The following is a 19,044-nucleotide window of genomic DNA, read 5'->3' on the forward strand; positions in this document are numbered from 1 at the left end:
TAAGTAGCTCTCCATATTTGCTTGATTAGTTAGATCAAGTAATAATTTGAACAGTATCTCCAGAAATGTTCATCAATAAGTAATCTGTATGTAATAAAATTGCATGCGAAGATGAAGCAAAATGGTCAGATGACTAAAGAAGTTGTTTTGCAATATAGTATCCGATGTACAAATTCAAGGAACATATGATTTGAAGAGAAACAAAGTAGAATATTTGATTAGCTTCTTATTTGATTAGCTTCTTGCATCGATAAGTTTAGCGCAAAAGAGTAATTCAATTTAGATTGTTTAAGTAATCATAAAATTTGAACTTGGAGATGGTTTAATTAGATTTTAAGATTTCAACTGAGTGTTCAAACACCCCTTCTCAATTGTTAATAATAGAACTACACTAATTTGGAAGAAGTAAGCAAAAATTCGTCATGAAGTAAAAATTAGGACATAATATTACTATATTTCTATATTACATTAATGTTTTTAGTTTCCTCCAACATCTCCTTTTTTCCTTACATAATTTCAAATATTAAAAAACGCTAATTTATGGTACAATGTTGTTTGTACATGCGACTATAGATAAAAGAGTACTAATGAGTCTCGCTAATTTTATAATTTCTCTCATTCAATAATGGTTCAGGTACATAAAAAGTCAAAAACATGACGAACGCAAGCAGTGTGATGTTAAGCTAAACCAAGTTCTTTTACCAAGTTTGGCTCAACAACTCTTGAACAAGCATTTTTTTTAGCGAAAATTTTGTTTTTCGGATAACTTGAGTTTACATTGTCGGAACAATTTTCTCACAAGCACTAAACTTAATTGGACGAGCACACGAATCTTTTCCCAAAATTTAAAAAGTAGGGTTTCCTTGCTTCTTTAACCACTCTACTTGAGTTTATTTGCTTCTTTAACTACTACTCCCCAAAGCTGGAGGCTGGATCGTTCAATCATCTTCATCATGACATGCATTTTCCATTCATCTTCATCAATCAATTCGGAAATCTGGAGTTCTCATGAAGTTAACCGTTTTACTTTTCTGCGACCCTCACACTCTTGTTGCGCTTTTGAGAAAGTTTCGTTGTACCATTGCTATATTCAGGGATTGGATCCGATCAAAATATCCAAATATTGTGATTCTTTGTATTATGTTGCGTCATTTGCTGCCACAGTTGCTCTTCAAGTGTGGCTATGTGGTCGGGTGGACTATTTCTGATATTTTGATGATGATAACGATTGTGCACAAAATCGCATCTTAACTTAATAACTTTGCTTGGAAACAAGAAAAGTTGTGATATTTCTCGGTTCAATTTTTTGCTAATCAGTATTACCGTAAAACCATCCAAATAATCCAAGAGCCTAACAAGTTTAAGCATTTCTTAAAAGTGTTTTCTGTACTTACTACGTGAATGGAAAAATTTCCGCAAGTGACAGAAAAATTAAAGGGTCAAGGAGGTCATCCAAACACATTTTAACATTTATCAACATTACTGAAGGGTACTAAATAAAAGCTAATAAGTACAAGAGTACTACACGGCAAATTAAGCAGGGAATTTGAAGTAGAAAGCAACAAGAGCTGAATAATGCTTTTTCAAATATCACTTCGCCCCCCGTTGCCTTTAAACATTTTATGTTACGTGGCTCTTAGATTAACTCCATTCCGAAAGGAGACTAGGTCCAGGCAATTAATACAATTAAAAATTTCCTGCCCTAATGAACCAGACATAGACTAATACCATTTTACTATGAGCCAAACACCAGAATTATGGACTTAAAAGTACCTCACTTTAATTCTGAACATTATACATCTCAAATCTGTCTATTTCTGTAAAATAGAAACTAGTTTTCTAAATGATAACCGAATCAGTCCTTAAAACTAATAGATGCAAAGCACCGTAGATTCATTAGAATCATGCTTATCTTTCAAGGCTCGAGATCTAAAATAACAATATGCAACAACTTTTAAACTCGGCAAGAGAAAAATCAAGCCGAGTTCACATTTCAAATCTAAATAACAGAGGGACTGGTTCTAAATGCAACTAATTTGTGAGGTCATCTGTTCTTTTCAAACTGGGAAACAACAATCTAACGATAACTGTACAGAAAAATAAAAATTAGTCCAATAAACAAACAACTCTAAACAAGCAACTAAGGCAATATTTTAAAAATTAAATTGTTCATGAAAACAATCTGGCTTGATTTGAGAATCAACCAGAAAATCCCATCTATTTAGAAGTAACAAATATAATACCACATCATCTCCATCACAAACAAGCGATGATTTAACACTAACGAAAAAAGCATAATCAAAAACTTAAATCCCAGTAAAAGCTTTCTTTCCACCACCTGAAGATCCAGCTGGAATCACTTTCAGCACATTGAATCTGACAGTCTTTGACAATGGCCTGTTAAACAGAACAGTAACATGTATATTGAATCAATGACAAGTCCACACCTGGTATATAAAGATAATCAAAATGCTCTCGTACTGACCTGCACTGGCCAATAGTCACATGGTCACCCTCCTTCACACGGAAGCAGGGAGAGATGTGAGCTGGAATATTTGAATGCCTCTTCTCATACCTGAAAAAGTACAAGTCAATTATCTTCACATGAAACAAAGATAAACTAACAAAAATTTTACATAGGTCAACAATTTTTCACCTCTGGTATTTCTTTACATAATGCAAGTAGTTGCGCCGAACAATGATAGTCCTCACCATTTTGGCACTGTGACAAGTACCAGCAAGTATACGGCCTCTAATTGATACATCTCCGGTAAATGGGCATTTCTTGTCAATGTATGTGCCTGGAAATAGGCAAAAATCACTCAATAAAATTTCTAATATAAAAGCTAGATGGTTGATCGAAAGTACAATCGTTCTTTAAAGAACGAACGCATAACGATGAGAAGTGGGGATATCATGTATGATTTTTAAGATTGATTTAATCTTTATGCCAAAACTCTTTCTAATTCATCAACTATACTTGCTGAATTCATATTAATAGCAAACTTGAGGCGGTAGCTAAACATTCGAATACATGAGCATTAGAACCATTTATATATTGTACTCATGCAGATATACATCAATTCAGTGACCACAACACATAGCTAAGCTTATTTTTCACTTCATTTAGTTGAAAACAGGACAAGCGAATGTTTCTGGGTGGTAAAACTAAACTACTTAGACCCCGTATCAAACAAATGACTTAACACTGCCCCGATTATTTAACTTCAAACAACAATTCATAAATGAATGTATTTCCAACAATGTTGGTTTACCAAAAGAACAAAAGACACTTCAACATTTTCAATCCTTCAATCAAATTAATAAACAGGTAAACATCATATGTGTGGTCACATTTGTATATAATAACACCATTTCGAGCCGAAAGCATAACACATTTGATGAACCAAGCAAATATAACATACCTAAAATACTAAAATGAAAAATTAAATTTCCATCAAACTTTATAATCTAAAACAACAAAGTAATGGAAAGGAAAAGAGGGAGGACCTTCAATAGCCTCTCGGGGAGTCTTGAAGCCAAGACCGACACTCTTGTAGAACCTATTTCCTCCCTTTCCTGGCCTCTTTCCCTTGCCTGACTTCTTCGAGCTGCCCAATTTATAATTTAATCATAGTGTACATCTTAAAACATATCTCAAAACAAAAACAAAAAAATCTAAAACAATCACATTCATACATAGTGAGATAAGAGAGAGAGAGAGAGGGAGAGAGGGAGGGGGGAGAGAGAGAGAGAGTAAATCTCTTTCACATACACACACACACATAGAGTGCAGAATGAGGGGGCGGGGGTATTACCAGAGGAAGACCTTGGGCTGCTTAAGAAATGCTTTCTCAGTCTACAACAAACAAACACACAATTAAATTAGTTAAATCAAACACAATTGGAGTTGATTATATATTCAAATACAAATAAAGATGATTAGAAAACATGTATGTATATGTAAGAGGAACCTACTTGTTCTGCCATGCTTGATTTGATACGAAATTCAAAGGGGAGGGCAGTGGAGGCGGAAGCTGCAGCTTTCTCTGTTAAATCCAAAGAGACACTCAAAACCCTAGACTAACATCCCCCCTCCTTTTATACCATCACCCTAAATTTGTCTATTTACTTTTCTACCCCTCGCCCCAATTTCATTTCTTTTTATAATATTATATTTACGGGTCAATATTATAAAAATCAATAATCGGAACGAGATCGGTCCGAGATATCGATTTCGGATTAATTGGAAAATCGGGGATGAATCGGATGAAAAAGTCAAATACATTTTATATTTTAAATTATATTTAATTTTAATATCCTTATTTTAGTAGTAATTTATAAGTTAATATATATTTTATTATATTATAATACCTCCGTCCTACTCATTTATTTACATTATTTTTCACGTGTTTGACACACATTTTAAGGCAATTATAAAGTATAGTTTTGAAATACATTTTTTTTTAATTTTTTTTATAAAAATTTTAACATTATATTTTTATTTAGAACAAAAAAAAAATTTAAAAAATTTTGTAACTACATTTAATAAGAGTATTAAAGTGTGTGTCAAGTTCCCGTCCCTCAATGTAAACAATTGTGGAGACAGAGGGAGTATAATTTATAATATACATAAATTTAATTGAAATTCTTATTATATATAATAATTTATTTGTAATCAACCGATCAAGAAAAATACATAAGGATTAATCGGATTTCAAAAATTTAATCGCTCACATGCCTTTTAGAAGATTAATCGGGAATTATTTAATAAAATCAGTGATTTTTAGAATCATGCTATTTTAGTAAACTCAAATAATAAAATTATTTTAATTGATTAAATTATTGTTGAGTAATTCATATTTCTATAAATATTTGGACAAAAAAAAAGAAATATGAGTAACCATTTTTCATTTTGATTGATTGTGGGGTTGGATTTGGTTGATGATAAAAAAAAATAGTTAGATTTTCCAAAAATCTCCCTTGTTTTTTTTGAAAAAATGTTAAAAATAACAATTTTTTGATGCAAATGGCTGAAAATACCAATTTGGATACGCATTTGTCATTTGGGTATTCTGTTGTGTACTAGATACGCATTTATCAAATGGATATCCATTTTTTTTAAGATACACATTTGGCAAATGCGTATATCAATGGTAATACCCAAACTACAAATGCGTATCACTATTAATCTTCTTAGATACCCAATTTTCAAATGCGTATTACACTTACCCAATTACAAAATACGTAACTAAAACGGTATTTTCAGTCATATATCCTAAAAATGGGTATTTTCAGTCATTCCACCCCAAAAATAAGTATTTTTAAACATCACCCGTTTTTTTTCCACTAATGTCCCGAATTCTAATCTGCAAGAAATTGGTAATAATAATTAATTACAAAGTTACACGAGCTTGTAATTATGGTTAATTTTTCGGAGTACATAAATTCTGATAAATTAGATTTACATCGTCCTTGTAAGTTGTAACCCTATTAATGGTTAAATTAGGTTTTGTTAACATTTTTAAAGTCCCTTAAAAATTTTAGATAGTAAAATCTGAACAAATTCGAAAATCCTTTTCCAAAAAATTGAAAAACAAAATCACATGCATCATAAAGATTGACCAATTGTCTTATTTTCATTTATTATATTTATAGTAATAGTAATTTGAACTCTAATTTCATAAAGAATACAATTCTGAAAACCCTAAATAGTTTTTGGAACTATTACATAATTTTAAAATATACATCTATTCTCTCAGTGCTTATGCATCTTCATTCATCAAAGTCCATAATAGTCCCGGATCAAATAAAGAATAATCAAATTAAGACAACTACTGAACTACACTGTAATGTTTACACGTATATGGACTGTTCAATTCATATTCTTTGCACTCTTTAATTAGTTGGGACTAGACCCGGCAATTTTGGACACGACACGAAAGAACACGAAAATTTAATATTTGTGTTTACATTTTTAGTACACAACACGAAAGTACACGAACACAAAAGTACAAGGTCGAGATTTAGTATCGGTTTTGTATTTAACCTTCGAGTACACGATACGAAGTATACAACATAAATAAATATTATAATTAAATTTTAATATTTTTTATAAATATATGTCGAATTATAATAAATGTATGCATATTTATTTTGAAAATATTATTTGATTTCATTATATTGTATAGAATTGAGATCTAAATATATATTTTTCATATATTCTATAATTTTTCTACCTAAAAATCTTATATTTTAATTAATATTAATATTAAATTTAATATATATTAATATTCAATTAACACTACATACACGACACGAAACGAAAGTACACGAACACAAATATACACGAACGCTAAACATGTCAGTTTTGTGTTTGGCATTCAAGTACACGAAACACGAAAATACATGACACGAAAATATACGACACGAACGAATTGCCAGGTCTAGTTGGGACTGGGAATTAAATCTAAAAAATGTCCAGTTCCAATACACAAGGCAAAGAATATAGGCATCAAATTTCTTTCCTCTGGAAGTAGTGTGATGACTGATGACAAAGCAGAAGCAGAGGTGGTAGAATCAAACTATTCAAACAAACGTAAACATTCTAGTTTAATATGCATTTGTTTTTTTTCTACGTCACCTCTAGCAAAACTTGTAAAAAGAAATTTCGGTTTTGTCATTTTTTAAAACTGCTTTACTCAACTTTTTACTAACCGGGCATGTTTCAACATTCAAATATGTAGGTAATCAAATAGAGAGGTTCAAGTAATCAACTCTCATGAACAGAATTTGAATAAAATCTCGTCCTAAAACATTTACTAACAAAAAGCAAGAACTACACAGCTGCTCAGGCCAATTGCTCTTGCCATCCAAGGATTTTTAAATTTGACAAACATTATTGAGCATTATATAAACTATCAACTTCCAGGTGGTTAAACCATTCACCAGCAATAGAAAAGCTCAAAAGACCAACGAAATTTTTATGTGCAGCATTGCATGCCTAGGTTGCATCTAAAGAAGAAAGACTACTTATGTGCATTGATGCAGGTTCCTCGTATTACAGCTGCTGCAGGTATGCGGACAAAAATCAAAAAATATTAAACCATGAAAATAGATGCCGAACCCACTTTCTGGAACACCTCGTAGCATCTGCTCAACTTCAGCTTCATTGTACCTGTGTTCTTGAAATGAATCACTCTCTCTGCAACAAGTGGAAATTTTTTATTAACATTTAATTAACCTGTCATTTAAGTTGAAAAAAATCAAGATAATTACGAAAATGTTGGACAGTTGACGGTCTTATATAAATTATCTATACTATACTATTATAAGCAGAACACCCTCTATTTGGTAGTCGGTTATTCGGTACAGTTGTTTGGTACGTCAAATAACAACCGTCAGATCTAAAGTCAGATAAATGGGAACCGTTGGATGCAATAATAAAATAATATTATATTAATATTTAAACTGCTCTCATGGATCCAGGGTTCGAACCCCGTTAACAACTTATTACATTTAAACTTTTATATTCCAGAGCTCGAGTTCCGTGAACAACATATTATATTATATTATTTATTTTTCAGTCAATTCTCAAATTCTCACAAAACATTTATTATTATAAATTTATAACTTATTATGTTCTTCAAATTTATTTTTCAACTATTGAAATATATATCAAAATATAATAATTTTAAGATATATTTATATTATTAAAAATCATTCTAAAAGCAATCCGTGCATTGCACGGGTCATAGGCTAGTATATATGAATCGTAGAAGTAGAGATCTGAATTAATGAGATCAACTGTTACAAAAACTTCCACTCTGAAGCCAAAACCATGACCAACGAGAATATAGGATAAAATTTAATGCTCCATTTGGTTTGAAGATATGGAATGAAAAGGTATGAACAAATTCAAGGTGGAAGAATGATGTTTAATGTTTAAACAGTCCTAAGGGATGAGTGGAGAAAATGAAAGTACTGCAAATTTTCCATGACATAAATTGTGAAGCAAATTTGTAGGAAGAGGATTAAGAGCATTCCCAAATTTGTAGGAATGAGCTCTATTTAAATGGCTTTAAATGGAATGGAGTAAGAAATGAGAGTTATAGATATATAGCCGACAAAATAGCAAAATTTCACTCCATCCCACCCAAGTTCATTTCTTCCAGCCAAAGGGTGCACAAGACTTTAGGTGTCATATATTTTTCACCATGTATATGAGAAAAATCTTATACGATGATAGATGGGCCTTAGACACTAGTACAATCTGCTGTGAACATGACCTAAAACACAGCTTCAAATATTGGAATACGAACCATGTCCAAAATATGTGGCTTACATAAGTCTAACATGGATTATTTAAAGATCTAGTTATAGGTTCGCAACTCTAGACAATTTGCACTTTTTATCCACCTTGACAGCCACTCAGGTCCTCCATGAGACAAAATCACAATAACAGTGGACAGGCTTTAGAAACTACATACATCAAACAAAATTTAAGATTTATATCCTTGGTGATCTCAGGTGAATCGCAAATCTTAAAAATATTGCATTTTTCACGGGGTCTGAATTTTTCACAAGATTTATGGTTAACTACCCATATATACAACTTTAGTGCAGAGAACACATGCGTAATGCTTTTCGAGAACCCGTCCAGCAGTCTAGTGGGAACATAGAGTGTTGTGAAAACAGCAATTCCGTTTTTCTATTGTTTAGTTGATGGTCTGTATAAAGAGAGCAAAGAAATGCAGTACATAACACAAAAAATGATAATAATACCTTTTGCCTTTTTGAGCTTTTCAAAACTGAGTCTTCGCTGTGTTCCCGACGACGTGAGGACCCCGTGCCTGAATTATCCTCATCAGCCTGTAGACATGTACACCAAGTCACCAATGTTCACCCAATCATATACATAAATCATTAGCCTTGATCAATCAAGGTTATTGTGTCTCAAAACCAGATTTTTAGCTATATATACAATTTCCCATGATAGGAGGTGAAAGCATTAACATCACAGAGTTCAATAATATCGAGAGAAAAGCTTGCACTAACCGATGATTCTCGTGTGTTCCCATCTTCTACATCTTCCTCGACAGATGTATTGTTTGTTTCACTTGTATTTTGAGACACAATAGGCATGATTTGCCGTAGCAAATTAGACAAGAAAGTCCCATCATCACCTACCCCTGATGATGATGCTTGAGAATTAGAAGCATGAGTTGCTTCCACATTTCCACTAACAGGTGCTGTACCCATTCCCTGAAAGCTAATGTCATGAATCTGCTCATTAGCTAACATGGTTCTGAAAAACTGATCAAGACTGCCACGAATTTCTGCAGTGAATATTGGGGAAAAAATAGTTAATGTTCATATCCGATTAGTGTTCTATCTTCATTACTAGTGATTTCATTTCAACGATTTTGATTTGCAAAAAATAGATAATTCATATATAAGTGTGTGACATGCTAGTAAACTAAAATTTAGCTACCATACACAAGGACCCCCATAAAAGTAAAATTGATACAATCCCCCCCCCCCCATGTAAAAGCAAATTTCTACAATCATTGCATTGACTAAAAATAGTAACCGCTAGTCACAGAAATAACAAACTGATCAAATAGAGAACTAGGTAACTGGAAGTTACCATCTGCTCCAGGGATGTCAGATGTCTGATTGGCAGCATGAGGATTTGACTGCTGGTTAGCCTCGGCAGCATGAGGAGGTTCATCAGATGATTGACCTCTATTACCATTTGAATTTCCATGGTTAACTCTGCCAAGCACTGGATACATTAACCCCATAGAACCAAAAGAAATAGGTGCACGCCCGCCAGTTGCAGGAACTGCAGATACAACAGTTCTGAGGGGAACTACCCTTACTCCAGAGTTTCTGATGGTAGATTCATTGACGCCTGAAGTGGCTTGATTCACAGCATTTTCAGTACTGGGACTTGATGAATTGCTTTGCCCTACAGGCTGTCCGGATGTCGGTTCCCCGGGGCCTGAACCGGATGAGGGCATTACTGACCCTAATATTGACAAACAACTATATTAAGACATCAAGCATCAAAAAATGGGCATCATCCGGGGGTTTGACCATTAAAACAATGAATGAACTGGCTGCCAGGAATATCGCACATACAAGGAGAACTGATCGACACTAACTACTTGATGGAGGAAGATTAAATCTAACTTTACCCATGATATGCAACATCTTTTTACATGAAAGGATACAAAATGGCAATGAAAACAGTAAGACATAAAACATATAAGATAGCAAACAAAGAATATCCTTTCCAAATTATTTGATAAATCTTAAAAAAAAACTAAAGAAAATGGGCAATGGGGTTCCTAATCATTTGCTACATCTGGTGGTAATATATCTTCGAGCTCATGAAGTGATCCTTGTGATTCAAATATAGTGACAGGCTTAAACATGGGCACCTAAATAGATAGCAATGGTATAAAGACCATTTTATTATGAAAATAAACATTAAACAATGATGTAGAAGATGAGCATTTGACCAGTCTGGATACAAAGCATAGTATAATACAGTGCTCAAACACGCCTATTCCATATAGCAACGACAATGAGTATAGACTGTGGAGCCTTGTCATGAATATATGCTGCTTAATTAGATTGTGATTATGAAAAGTTTATGCATGTTGGCCCATGAGAAAGAAATATGTCCTACTGTAGGCCAGAAGTCAGTACCTGTACGTATCCTGATATCAATGTTCCTTGGAAGAAAACCAGAACCAGTAGATCCACTAGATAGTCCAGACCCAGCATGTGCAGTTCCCATAGGAACAGCCCCAAAACTTGCTCCAGGTTGAAATGGCAGTGGCTTTCAAAGTTCAAGAGAGTCACACAAGGAGGAAAATAAGGTTTCGAATTTTCAGCAAAGATAAAATAAGATGTAAGGTCTATACCTGAACCATTAGAGGATTTGGACCAGATGTGGATATAAACACAGCAGGTCCAGCATTTACAACAGCTTCAGCCTGGAAAAAAAGTAATTAAGACTGTCAAGTGAGGTTACATCTGCCAGTCACATTAATATTCTACATACAGAGAATAAACTAAACACACCGGTGTTCGCCCTATCCTAAGTGTCATAGTTGTACGACCAAGCTCAAGCAGCAAAGCACCCAAATTCTGCAAAAGAGATCCCACTCTTAAAGCATTGGTTTGAATTCCCATCCGCTCTGCAGTATTAGTTACACTTGCATGATCCTCGATCTGCCTCGCAAGTTGCTGAACAAGTGAAATAAGTATATCCTTGAGGTACTTGTAATTTGCAAATAAAAAACACATCAGATATGCCATAAGGCACAGTCTGTGAAATCAAAAAACATTATGCCTCAACTTTTACAGAACTACTTTAGAGACCTTGTGTGTTCAAGAATTCTAGCATGTACATTCAGGGAATACGTTATCTGAACACTTTTCTGACTAACCTTTTTTAGAACCTTTCATGATGTCAAATTATTTTTAATTTTTTTTGTTTCGTGTCTGCAGATCAAATTAGTGATCTATAAGGAATAAATATGAATCTCCTTCTCTTTAATTTTTCCTACTTCTTAATTTGTACAAACATGTAAAGCATAGTACAGGAGTACAAAATACCAAAGTTCCAGACAAAGCAATTGACATTTAATTCATTCCTATAACTAAACTAATTTTCTTTTGGTCATTACAAGATCTATAATGCTGTTCTCCTGTTCAATACTAAAAAATGACAACAAAGATCACCAAAATCAATTAAATAGATGTGATGGAAGATAAGTCATGAAGAAGGAAGCCAAGAAATTATTATTATGTCATTCTCCAAATCAATTTCCATACCAAGAAGCTCTTGCACATACTTCCCAGTTTAGCAGATTAGGTATATATAAGGAGAACACTAAGTAAGTGAAGGACATACCAATAAGCATTCCTCAGCTTGTTCGTTAAGGAATTGTCTTGTAGACAGTATTAATTCAGCCAGGGATGCTGGTGTCGGAAGCCCTCCGGCTCCATGCATAGGTGCAGAACCTGATGCACCACTTGAACTACGAGTATGACTATTTGCAGCTTGAGATGGATTGTTCTGCTCGTTCACTACCATGTCCAAAAATTTACCCGTAAATCAGATTTTAAGATCTCAAGACAATCACAAATATAAAAAGATCTTATAAGAGAATTTTCTGACCATTGGCACCCAATTCTTGCCTCAAACGGCTCAAATACTGGGACAAAGTTGTTAAGGAATCAGGAATGACCTGCAAGTACAATTAGCTTAGAATATCTTATCCAACTGGCAACCGGAAAAAATAGAAATTTCTTCTATTTTTAAAATATTCTTAATCCTAAGAATTGATGTTCTTGGAGTCCATGAAGCTACATCTAGGGCTCAAATACAAAATCATATAATGGATAGAGAAATCAAGCCAGTATATATGAAATGACACGGCTGTTTGTCTTCTATGTGCTTTGTAACACAGTTTTGAAAGTGTAAGCAGAAATGCAAGCTATCTTCAATTCATAATAAGCGTACAGAAAGTAATGTTTCAAGTAAGCTTGATTCATGTATAGCAATTAAGAAATTTTATGCAAGTCAGTATAAACTATAAAGAGACAAAGCTTACTGGCGGCTGCATGGAGTTTGCAGAGAATACAAGTGGGGTTGGAAATTCACCAGCTGCTGGAGCAGTATTATTAGATTGTTGTCTGCTAGAACTTCTCAAGCCACCGAGACTACCAGCTCGTGAGAGCCTTTCCAACCCAGGTACCTTCAAAATAACACAGGTAGATTACCACCAGTAGTAACATCTAAACATGATATAAATATATATACAAACGGAATTTCATGATCAGCATATTCAAAATAAAAGGCTAGATCAGACAAAATCATGAGAGGCAAGAAAAATCAAAGTCTTTTCTGTGATTTCCTACTATCATCCAGATGATAATGGAGGAATAAAATGTGAATACTTGGTTGGCAGTAAAAGAGGGGATCCAAGTGGCAGTTTGCTGGTTAGATTGGCCAAAACTTCACATGCATAAGCTAATGTGTGGTGTTTCATCATTAATAAACCTTGCGAAGCACTTCATTAGAAAAATACTTAATATTCTCTACTTAAACCATCTATCATCTATGTACTGAAAAAGAGACTGACACACTATTATGTATTACTCCCTGTGCCTTTAATTTCTTGTCTTATTTGACATTTTGTGGTCATTTTTTGAGAAATATTGTCACACGCATCATTTAGTTTATTTTTCATATTTTTAAAAAAATTGTAACTTGAAAAATTATAATATAAATATTTAATTAGAATATGTTGTTGATAGGATTCGAACTACAAATTCTGGGAGTAGTTCGAAAATAGATAATATAATTATTTAACTATAATATGTTGTTAACGGGGTTCGACCTTGAAGCTATGAAAATACAAAATATTCTATTAGCAGTAAATCCAGCGGTTCTCATTTATCTACCTTAAAATCTGAGGGTTATTATTTACTATACCAAATCAACAACCAACCAAATATACCTTATAATAGTATAGTATTGATAATAATTTTAAAATATACCTCATAATATGTTAAAAAATAAAAAATTTGAATTTTAAGCCAAGTTTAGTCAGTTTGGCCAAAATATTTGAAGTTAAAACTAAGACCAGAGAGAACTCCGACAGAGGAAATGTTTAATTTAACCTGCTATGTAAAATAATCTCCTTTCAAAATGACTCTGGACTCTCACAATCTAAAATATACTGTACTTGATAAAGTAAAGACAATAGAAACGTACTTGCATAGTTGCCCCTTCACCGCCACTTCCAACATCTGTAACTCCGAAAGAACTTAAAACCGCAGACACAATCTATCAGGGGAAGGTTATGAATAAAATCAGTTTACTCTTTATGCATGGTAGAAAAACCATGTGATTCCATTTATATTTCCATCTTACCCGACCAAGATCCGGAAGAGCTCCATCGCCTTGATCAGATATATTAAAGGTCCCAACTAGCACACTGGTACCATGACTATGGTCAGCACTTGACATTGAATCAGTTGCTGGAGAACCAAATAGTATATAAGATAAATGAATCCAGAGAGAGTTATCTATAAGTGTTTGAAAAGCGAGAAACTGGAAGCAACAAAGACAAAAATAATAATAAATTATTAGCATAGAAATCTATACACACGCTATATACCTATTTTTCCAAACAAAACACACCAAGTATATCCAACTTAAAAGTAGGGTTCTATTATTCCAAGAAGTAGAGAGTTGTTTCCATGAAGACGTGTGTGCATGCTTGTGTGGGGTAAGTCTCTTTTGTAACTTGTAATTACAATACCAAAAAGTTTTAAGTATATTAAAGAAACAAAATTACATGACATCAGAATACAAAAGACAAGGTGAACAGAAGAAAGAAGGCAGCATATAGATGACACTATCCAATTGTTCCGCAATCAGAATGAAATATTGCTGTTCCTCTACCAACACAGCTCGTGCTTTTAGATGAGTAACAGCATTCCATGAATTAATTTATCTTGGCATACTTCTTTAAACTGAATTTTCAAGATATCACAACCAAACAGAATATACTTACAATCCTACAGTTCTTAATAATAATCTGTATGACTTTGCCCCAAACCAACCAGCATAATACATTTTGCTGGTCAACTAATCAATTACACCACAAGCTACACACTACTCTTTCCAGGAATTATATTACATCACTTTTTTGTTTTGTACACCATAGTTTCAATCACTTGAAGACATTATAGACACATATGGACTTTCCCGCCTTAAAAAGTGCAACAGAAAAGTTACTCAAATATTTGAGTTTGCTAAAAATACAAAAATCAAAATTTAAAAACAAATTAGTATAGTCTATGCATCTTGACTTCGATGCCACATGTCCAAGCAGGCAGTTGCACTTACTAAGGGGAAAACATTAATGAAAACAAATCAGGTTCCAATAAGATATTATAGGCGGCCTAGAAGGAATACAAACCTGGAGGATCAGGTAAGCCCTCTGCTGATGGAGGAATAGGTTGTCTCACAACCAGGTGCAAAGTGTGCCCGTCTTCCACATCTATTGGTCATATATATTAAGGAATCCATAGTGTAATTATGAAGGAAATGCTACTAAAAATTCCTTTCCTAGAACATAATTTACGACATGCCCCTTTTAAATTTTTCAGACCTGGAATAGAATGGAGCGAGAAAAGGGAAGAAGATACAAAATAAAATGCGCAGCACCAAAGTCATCCAAAATTCCTAATTACAAAATCAGGATAACAAGGAAGAAAGGAGGAAAAATAAATAGAAGTAAAGGGCTAAGGCAAACGAATAGTCATCATACTTGATGAAAATTAGGGATGGGAGATAAAAACTTGTAAAGAGATATATGTAAATGGACAGTAATTACAAATATGGGTATTCACGAATACAAATGTGAGAAAACAAACTATATGAAAATTCTCACAGTTGAAAAGTCAGTTCAGAACTTAGCATTATATAAAGGATACGATAAGCGGACAGGAGTGTATCATCCTTCAGTACCTTTCCTCGGCATATTAGGCGTTGTTGTTCAGATAATATACCAGTAACAGTAGCAATTTGTTCCTTTAAGGCAGGGACTGGTACCTGCAGAGAAGTTAAACATATCAAAAGACAAAGATAACAAAAAAGGATTATAGGCAAATGGGGTAAACTTCAATAGAAAACTCAAAAGAACAGAAACTTAATAAAATTCAAAGTTCTTGGTAAATTCAAACTGCAAAATAGGAAAATTCAAAGAAGTCTATTATATAGGTAAATGTTCTGAATATTATCAAGGAAGAAAACTTACACATTTGTCCACCCGCATTGTGTATGTTTGAGAATCCAGTGTCTTTATCTTTATCTCTACAGTTGCCTCAGAAGACGGAGCTACACTGCTCCCAGATGTCATGCTCGCTTCACCACCGGTACTTCCCATATTTGAAGTTCCTCGTCGACAACTGAAATATTTTCATTACTAACAGTTATAACACCGACTAAATCAAAATAAAGAAAACTCATATTAATTGATATACGTTGTATGCTAATTATGACAATACTCATAATTACAGAGCTAGGTAATACAATTTCAGATACTTAACCAAATATAGGCAGTCCAATGAAAAACTATTTTCAGGATAGAGTAAGAAACGTAATGGAAGGAATCTCCGAAACTCATACAAAAAGACACACAAGTCATTGTAAAAAACAAAATTCTGTTTAGTCTTCGCATAAAATGAGACATTACCGGCCCTTATACTCATTATCACTTCATAAACGAAAGGCATGCCGCGTGCCACTTAGTTAAAAACCAACAAATTAAACCCTAACCAGTGTCTTTATTCATTTGGCCTATACAAATCTACAAATCTCACCAAAAATCTCGAATCTCAGCTCCACTAAACTGCAAAAAATCACATAATCTTACAAGCTAAAAAGCCTCAAACCAACACTTTGAAACATCACAAAACTCCACTAAAACACACAAAACCATTAAAAAAATCATCAATACATCCAAAATTAAATCTTTATGCATAAATCACACACAAAATGACAAAACAAAACAAACCCGTGTCATGAAAAGTCAAATCGATCAAAAAAAAGCCTTCGAAGATCATAAAATTAGGTAAAATTAATAAAAAGATGAATTTAACATCATTTAAAACCCTTTAAAAGGGAAAATAAATGAATAGTGAGCTGTATAGATGTACCTGAGAGCTTGATATGAAGAAAAGAGAGGAGTTTTGATGGGGCTTTTGGGTTAGTTTTATCAGCTTGCCCTCTGGCTAGAATATATATCTGTGTGTATGTGTGTGTGTGTTTTTACAGAGGTGCGTTGTTTTTAAAATTACTACGGAGGACGGGACTAATAAAAAATTAATGAGAAATTAAAAAATCATTCGCACATTGTGGGCTTTGGCCAAATATTTTGATAGCCTACAAACTAAAGACCAGCCCACTTTGACTTGAGAATATCCAAGATTTCAACTGCACCTTCCAATGGAAAATTAAACTTCAAGACAGTGTAAATACTTGAATTTATAATATTAAGAATGTGAAATAGAATTCATTCCAGGCAAGTTATACCTTGAAAATTTGACATTCTCATCTTTTGACTTATTGTTAAGTAACTCTATCTCGGAGCAAGTTCAATAACATCTTTGAGGGGTCGTTTAATTGAAACGAAATGAGAAATCGGGTTAAAGAGGTATGAAATTAATGTATTATTTTTGATATTACGTGTTTGTTTTAATGCCGGAATGAATATGTTGTTAGAAGTTGTCCCATTTAGGATGGACGGATTGCTAATATATAAGCAGTCATAAATTCCATTTGTATGAGATTTTTTGGGATGTGTCCAATATAAATTTGTGCGGACTCGGTGCAAAACCGATAATATCATATTAATGTGAAATTAGGTTTGCTTAGCAAAGAAAGTGATATCGGAGCGAGGTTATAACGGTCTAAAATAATCTCCGGCGGGCTCCCATAATGGACCTAGTAAACGGCATATAGCCTACATCAGCGTGGGCTCAAGGAAAAGGGCAGATGGCCCTTTTAGTGTGGGCATAGGGAAAGTCAGAAAGCCAGAAAAATTTCGGTATGGATCAAGGGGAGCCGGATCACACAATCATGAGACATTTCCGACATGTGTCGAGGTCGATGTATGAAAGAGAAGATTGTCAGGAGTTGTCACACATTGTCTATTAGTAAAATAGATTGCTAGTATATAAACAGAGTATATAAACAGTTAGATAACTCTGTAAAACTCAACATATGTTTGATTTAATTTTGATAACACAATAACAATTTTTTTAAACACTTTAAGATATATATTAATTTTAAACATTTTTTTCTAAATTAAATAAAAATTAAATAAATAATTACGTGATCATTATATATTATATTTGGCATTATATTTTGAATTAATTTTTTAAAATTGACTCTATATATAATAATAACTATGCAAATATATTACACACAATCCTTTTTAAAATAATCATAATTTTATACCTAAAGTTTAATTAAATCTTATATAAACAATCTAATATGGTATATTTATAATTTGTGCGTATTAATCTGATTATTTTTAAGATCATAACTCGACTAATCAATTATTATATACATATACAATCTAATATCATATTTGAACCAATTTTTTGTAATAGTATTTTTGATCAATTTTATAATATTCTAAAATGCAATATAAACTGAAAATAAATAATTAAATGTAAAAGGAAAAACATTAACAAAAAAAATATTAATTTATAAATTTTAATGATAAAAATACTTAATTATACACATATATATTAAGTGATTAACTCGTTTATTTGTTTAACAACCTAATTGTATTTTCAAATTGGTGATTTGTCCCAGCTATATCAAGTTTTTTCATTGAAATGCATAATCTTTTCGTAAAAAAAGTGTTGTGCAAGACATGCATGTACTATATCAAGATTAAGTCAAATTGATAGCCCTAAGAATAAGCTGTATGATAATCTAAATTTATATTTTGTATTGTATTACTTTAGTCTGTAAAAATGTCAAAGATTAGACTGGAGTATTTTTTGTAAACAATCTCAAGCCTAAGAATAAATTCTAGAAGAAGATTAAGAAGATCATGCCTCAGAGAAATTGTAAACAAGCTTGGAGTTGAATAAATCTGTTTTAGGAAAAATATTCTAAGTCAAGATATCTACCAGTCACAAATCAAGTCATATAGAGAAGTCATTCGAGAACTCCATAATAACTTATCAAGAAGTCCAAATTGGCCCATCGAGAAGTCCCAGAGACATCGACAAGTCAAATGAAGATATGAAGATTGAAGATATCGACAAGTCACTTTGCATATAGATGTTAGATATATTTGATAATGTCATGGCTAATATGATTTATGTTTAGTTTTCAGATCTTACTTAAATAGGATAAATCAGTACTTACTGAAAGTCGGGACTTAAGGATATCAGTACTTATATTATCAGGAGATAATCATCAAAAGA

The 19,044-nt window shown here is 32.9% G+C and overlaps 2 protein-coding genes across 2 annotated transcripts; both read right to left on the reverse strand.

Moving 5' to 3' along the window:
* Window positions 1–2,127: 2,127 nt before the first annotated feature.
* Window positions 2,128–4,115, reverse strand: LOC141698587 (small ribosomal subunit protein uS17). The gene is made up of 6 exons (XM_074503309.1): window positions 3,979–4,115; window positions 3,819–3,859; window positions 3,511–3,611; window positions 2,657–2,801; window positions 2,486–2,575; window positions 2,128–2,397 (listed from the first exon to the last, which is right to left on the reverse strand). Exons 1-6 carry the CDS (start codon window positions 3,988–3,990, stop codon window positions 2,307–2,309), a joined length of 480 nt encoding a protein of 159 aa, XP_074359410.1. The 5' UTR covers window positions 3,991–4,115; the 3' UTR covers window positions 2,128–2,306.
* Window positions 4,116–6,769: 2,654 nt separating this feature from the next.
* On the reverse strand, window positions 6,770–16,914 carry LOC141697284 (ubiquitin-like domain-containing protein CIP73). Its single transcript, XM_074501578.1, has 16 exons — window positions 16,756–16,914; window positions 15,855–16,005; window positions 15,532–15,649; window positions 15,015–15,095; window positions 13,961–14,067; window positions 13,802–13,873; window positions 12,636–12,779; window positions 12,200–12,269; window positions 11,933–12,108; window positions 11,098–11,262; window positions 10,938–11,009; window positions 10,720–10,852; window positions 9,650–10,033; window positions 9,058–9,338; window positions 8,785–8,871; window positions 6,770–7,204 (listed from the first exon to the last, which is right to left on the reverse strand). Exons 2-16 carry the CDS (start codon window positions 15,981–15,983, stop codon window positions 7,196–7,198), a joined length of 2,028 nt encoding a protein of 675 aa, XP_074357679.1. The 5' UTR covers window positions 15,984–16,005; window positions 16,756–16,914; the 3' UTR covers window positions 6,770–7,195.
* Window positions 16,915–19,044: the final 2,130 nt, after the last annotated feature.

This window comes from Apium graveolens, chromosome 11 (assembly GCF_009905375.1).
Source record: "Apium graveolens cultivar Ventura chromosome 11, ASM990537v1, whole genome shotgun sequence".
Classification (NCBI taxonomy): domain Eukaryota; kingdom Viridiplantae; phylum Streptophyta; class Magnoliopsida; order Apiales; family Apiaceae; genus Apium; species Apium graveolens.

Excerpts from the sequence above, each read along its gene's own strand:
- LOC141698587 (XM_074503309.1), bottom strand. Across the intron at positions 2,576-2,656 it reads TATGTAAAGAAATACCAGAG|GTATGAGAAGAGGCATTCAA; the intron begins GTGAAAAATTGT and ends GTACTTTTTCAG. Across the intron at positions 2,398-2,485 it reads GTGACTATTGGCCAGTGCAG|GCCATTGTCAAAGACTGTCA; the intron begins GTCAGTACGAGA and ends TCTGTTTAACAG.
- LOC141697284 (XM_074501578.1), bottom strand. The coding sequence starts at position 15,983 with ATGGGAAGTACCGGTGGTGAAGCGAGCATGACATCTGGGAGCAGTGTA. Across the intron at positions 9,339-9,649 it reads TGACATCCCTGGAGCAGATG|AAATTCGTGGCAGTCTTGAT; the intron begins GTAACTTCCAGT and ends TATTCACTGCAG. Across the intron at positions 8,872-9,057 it reads GGAACACACGAGAATCATCG|GCTGATGAGGATAATTCAGG; the intron begins GTTAGTGCAAGC and ends ACATGTCTACAG.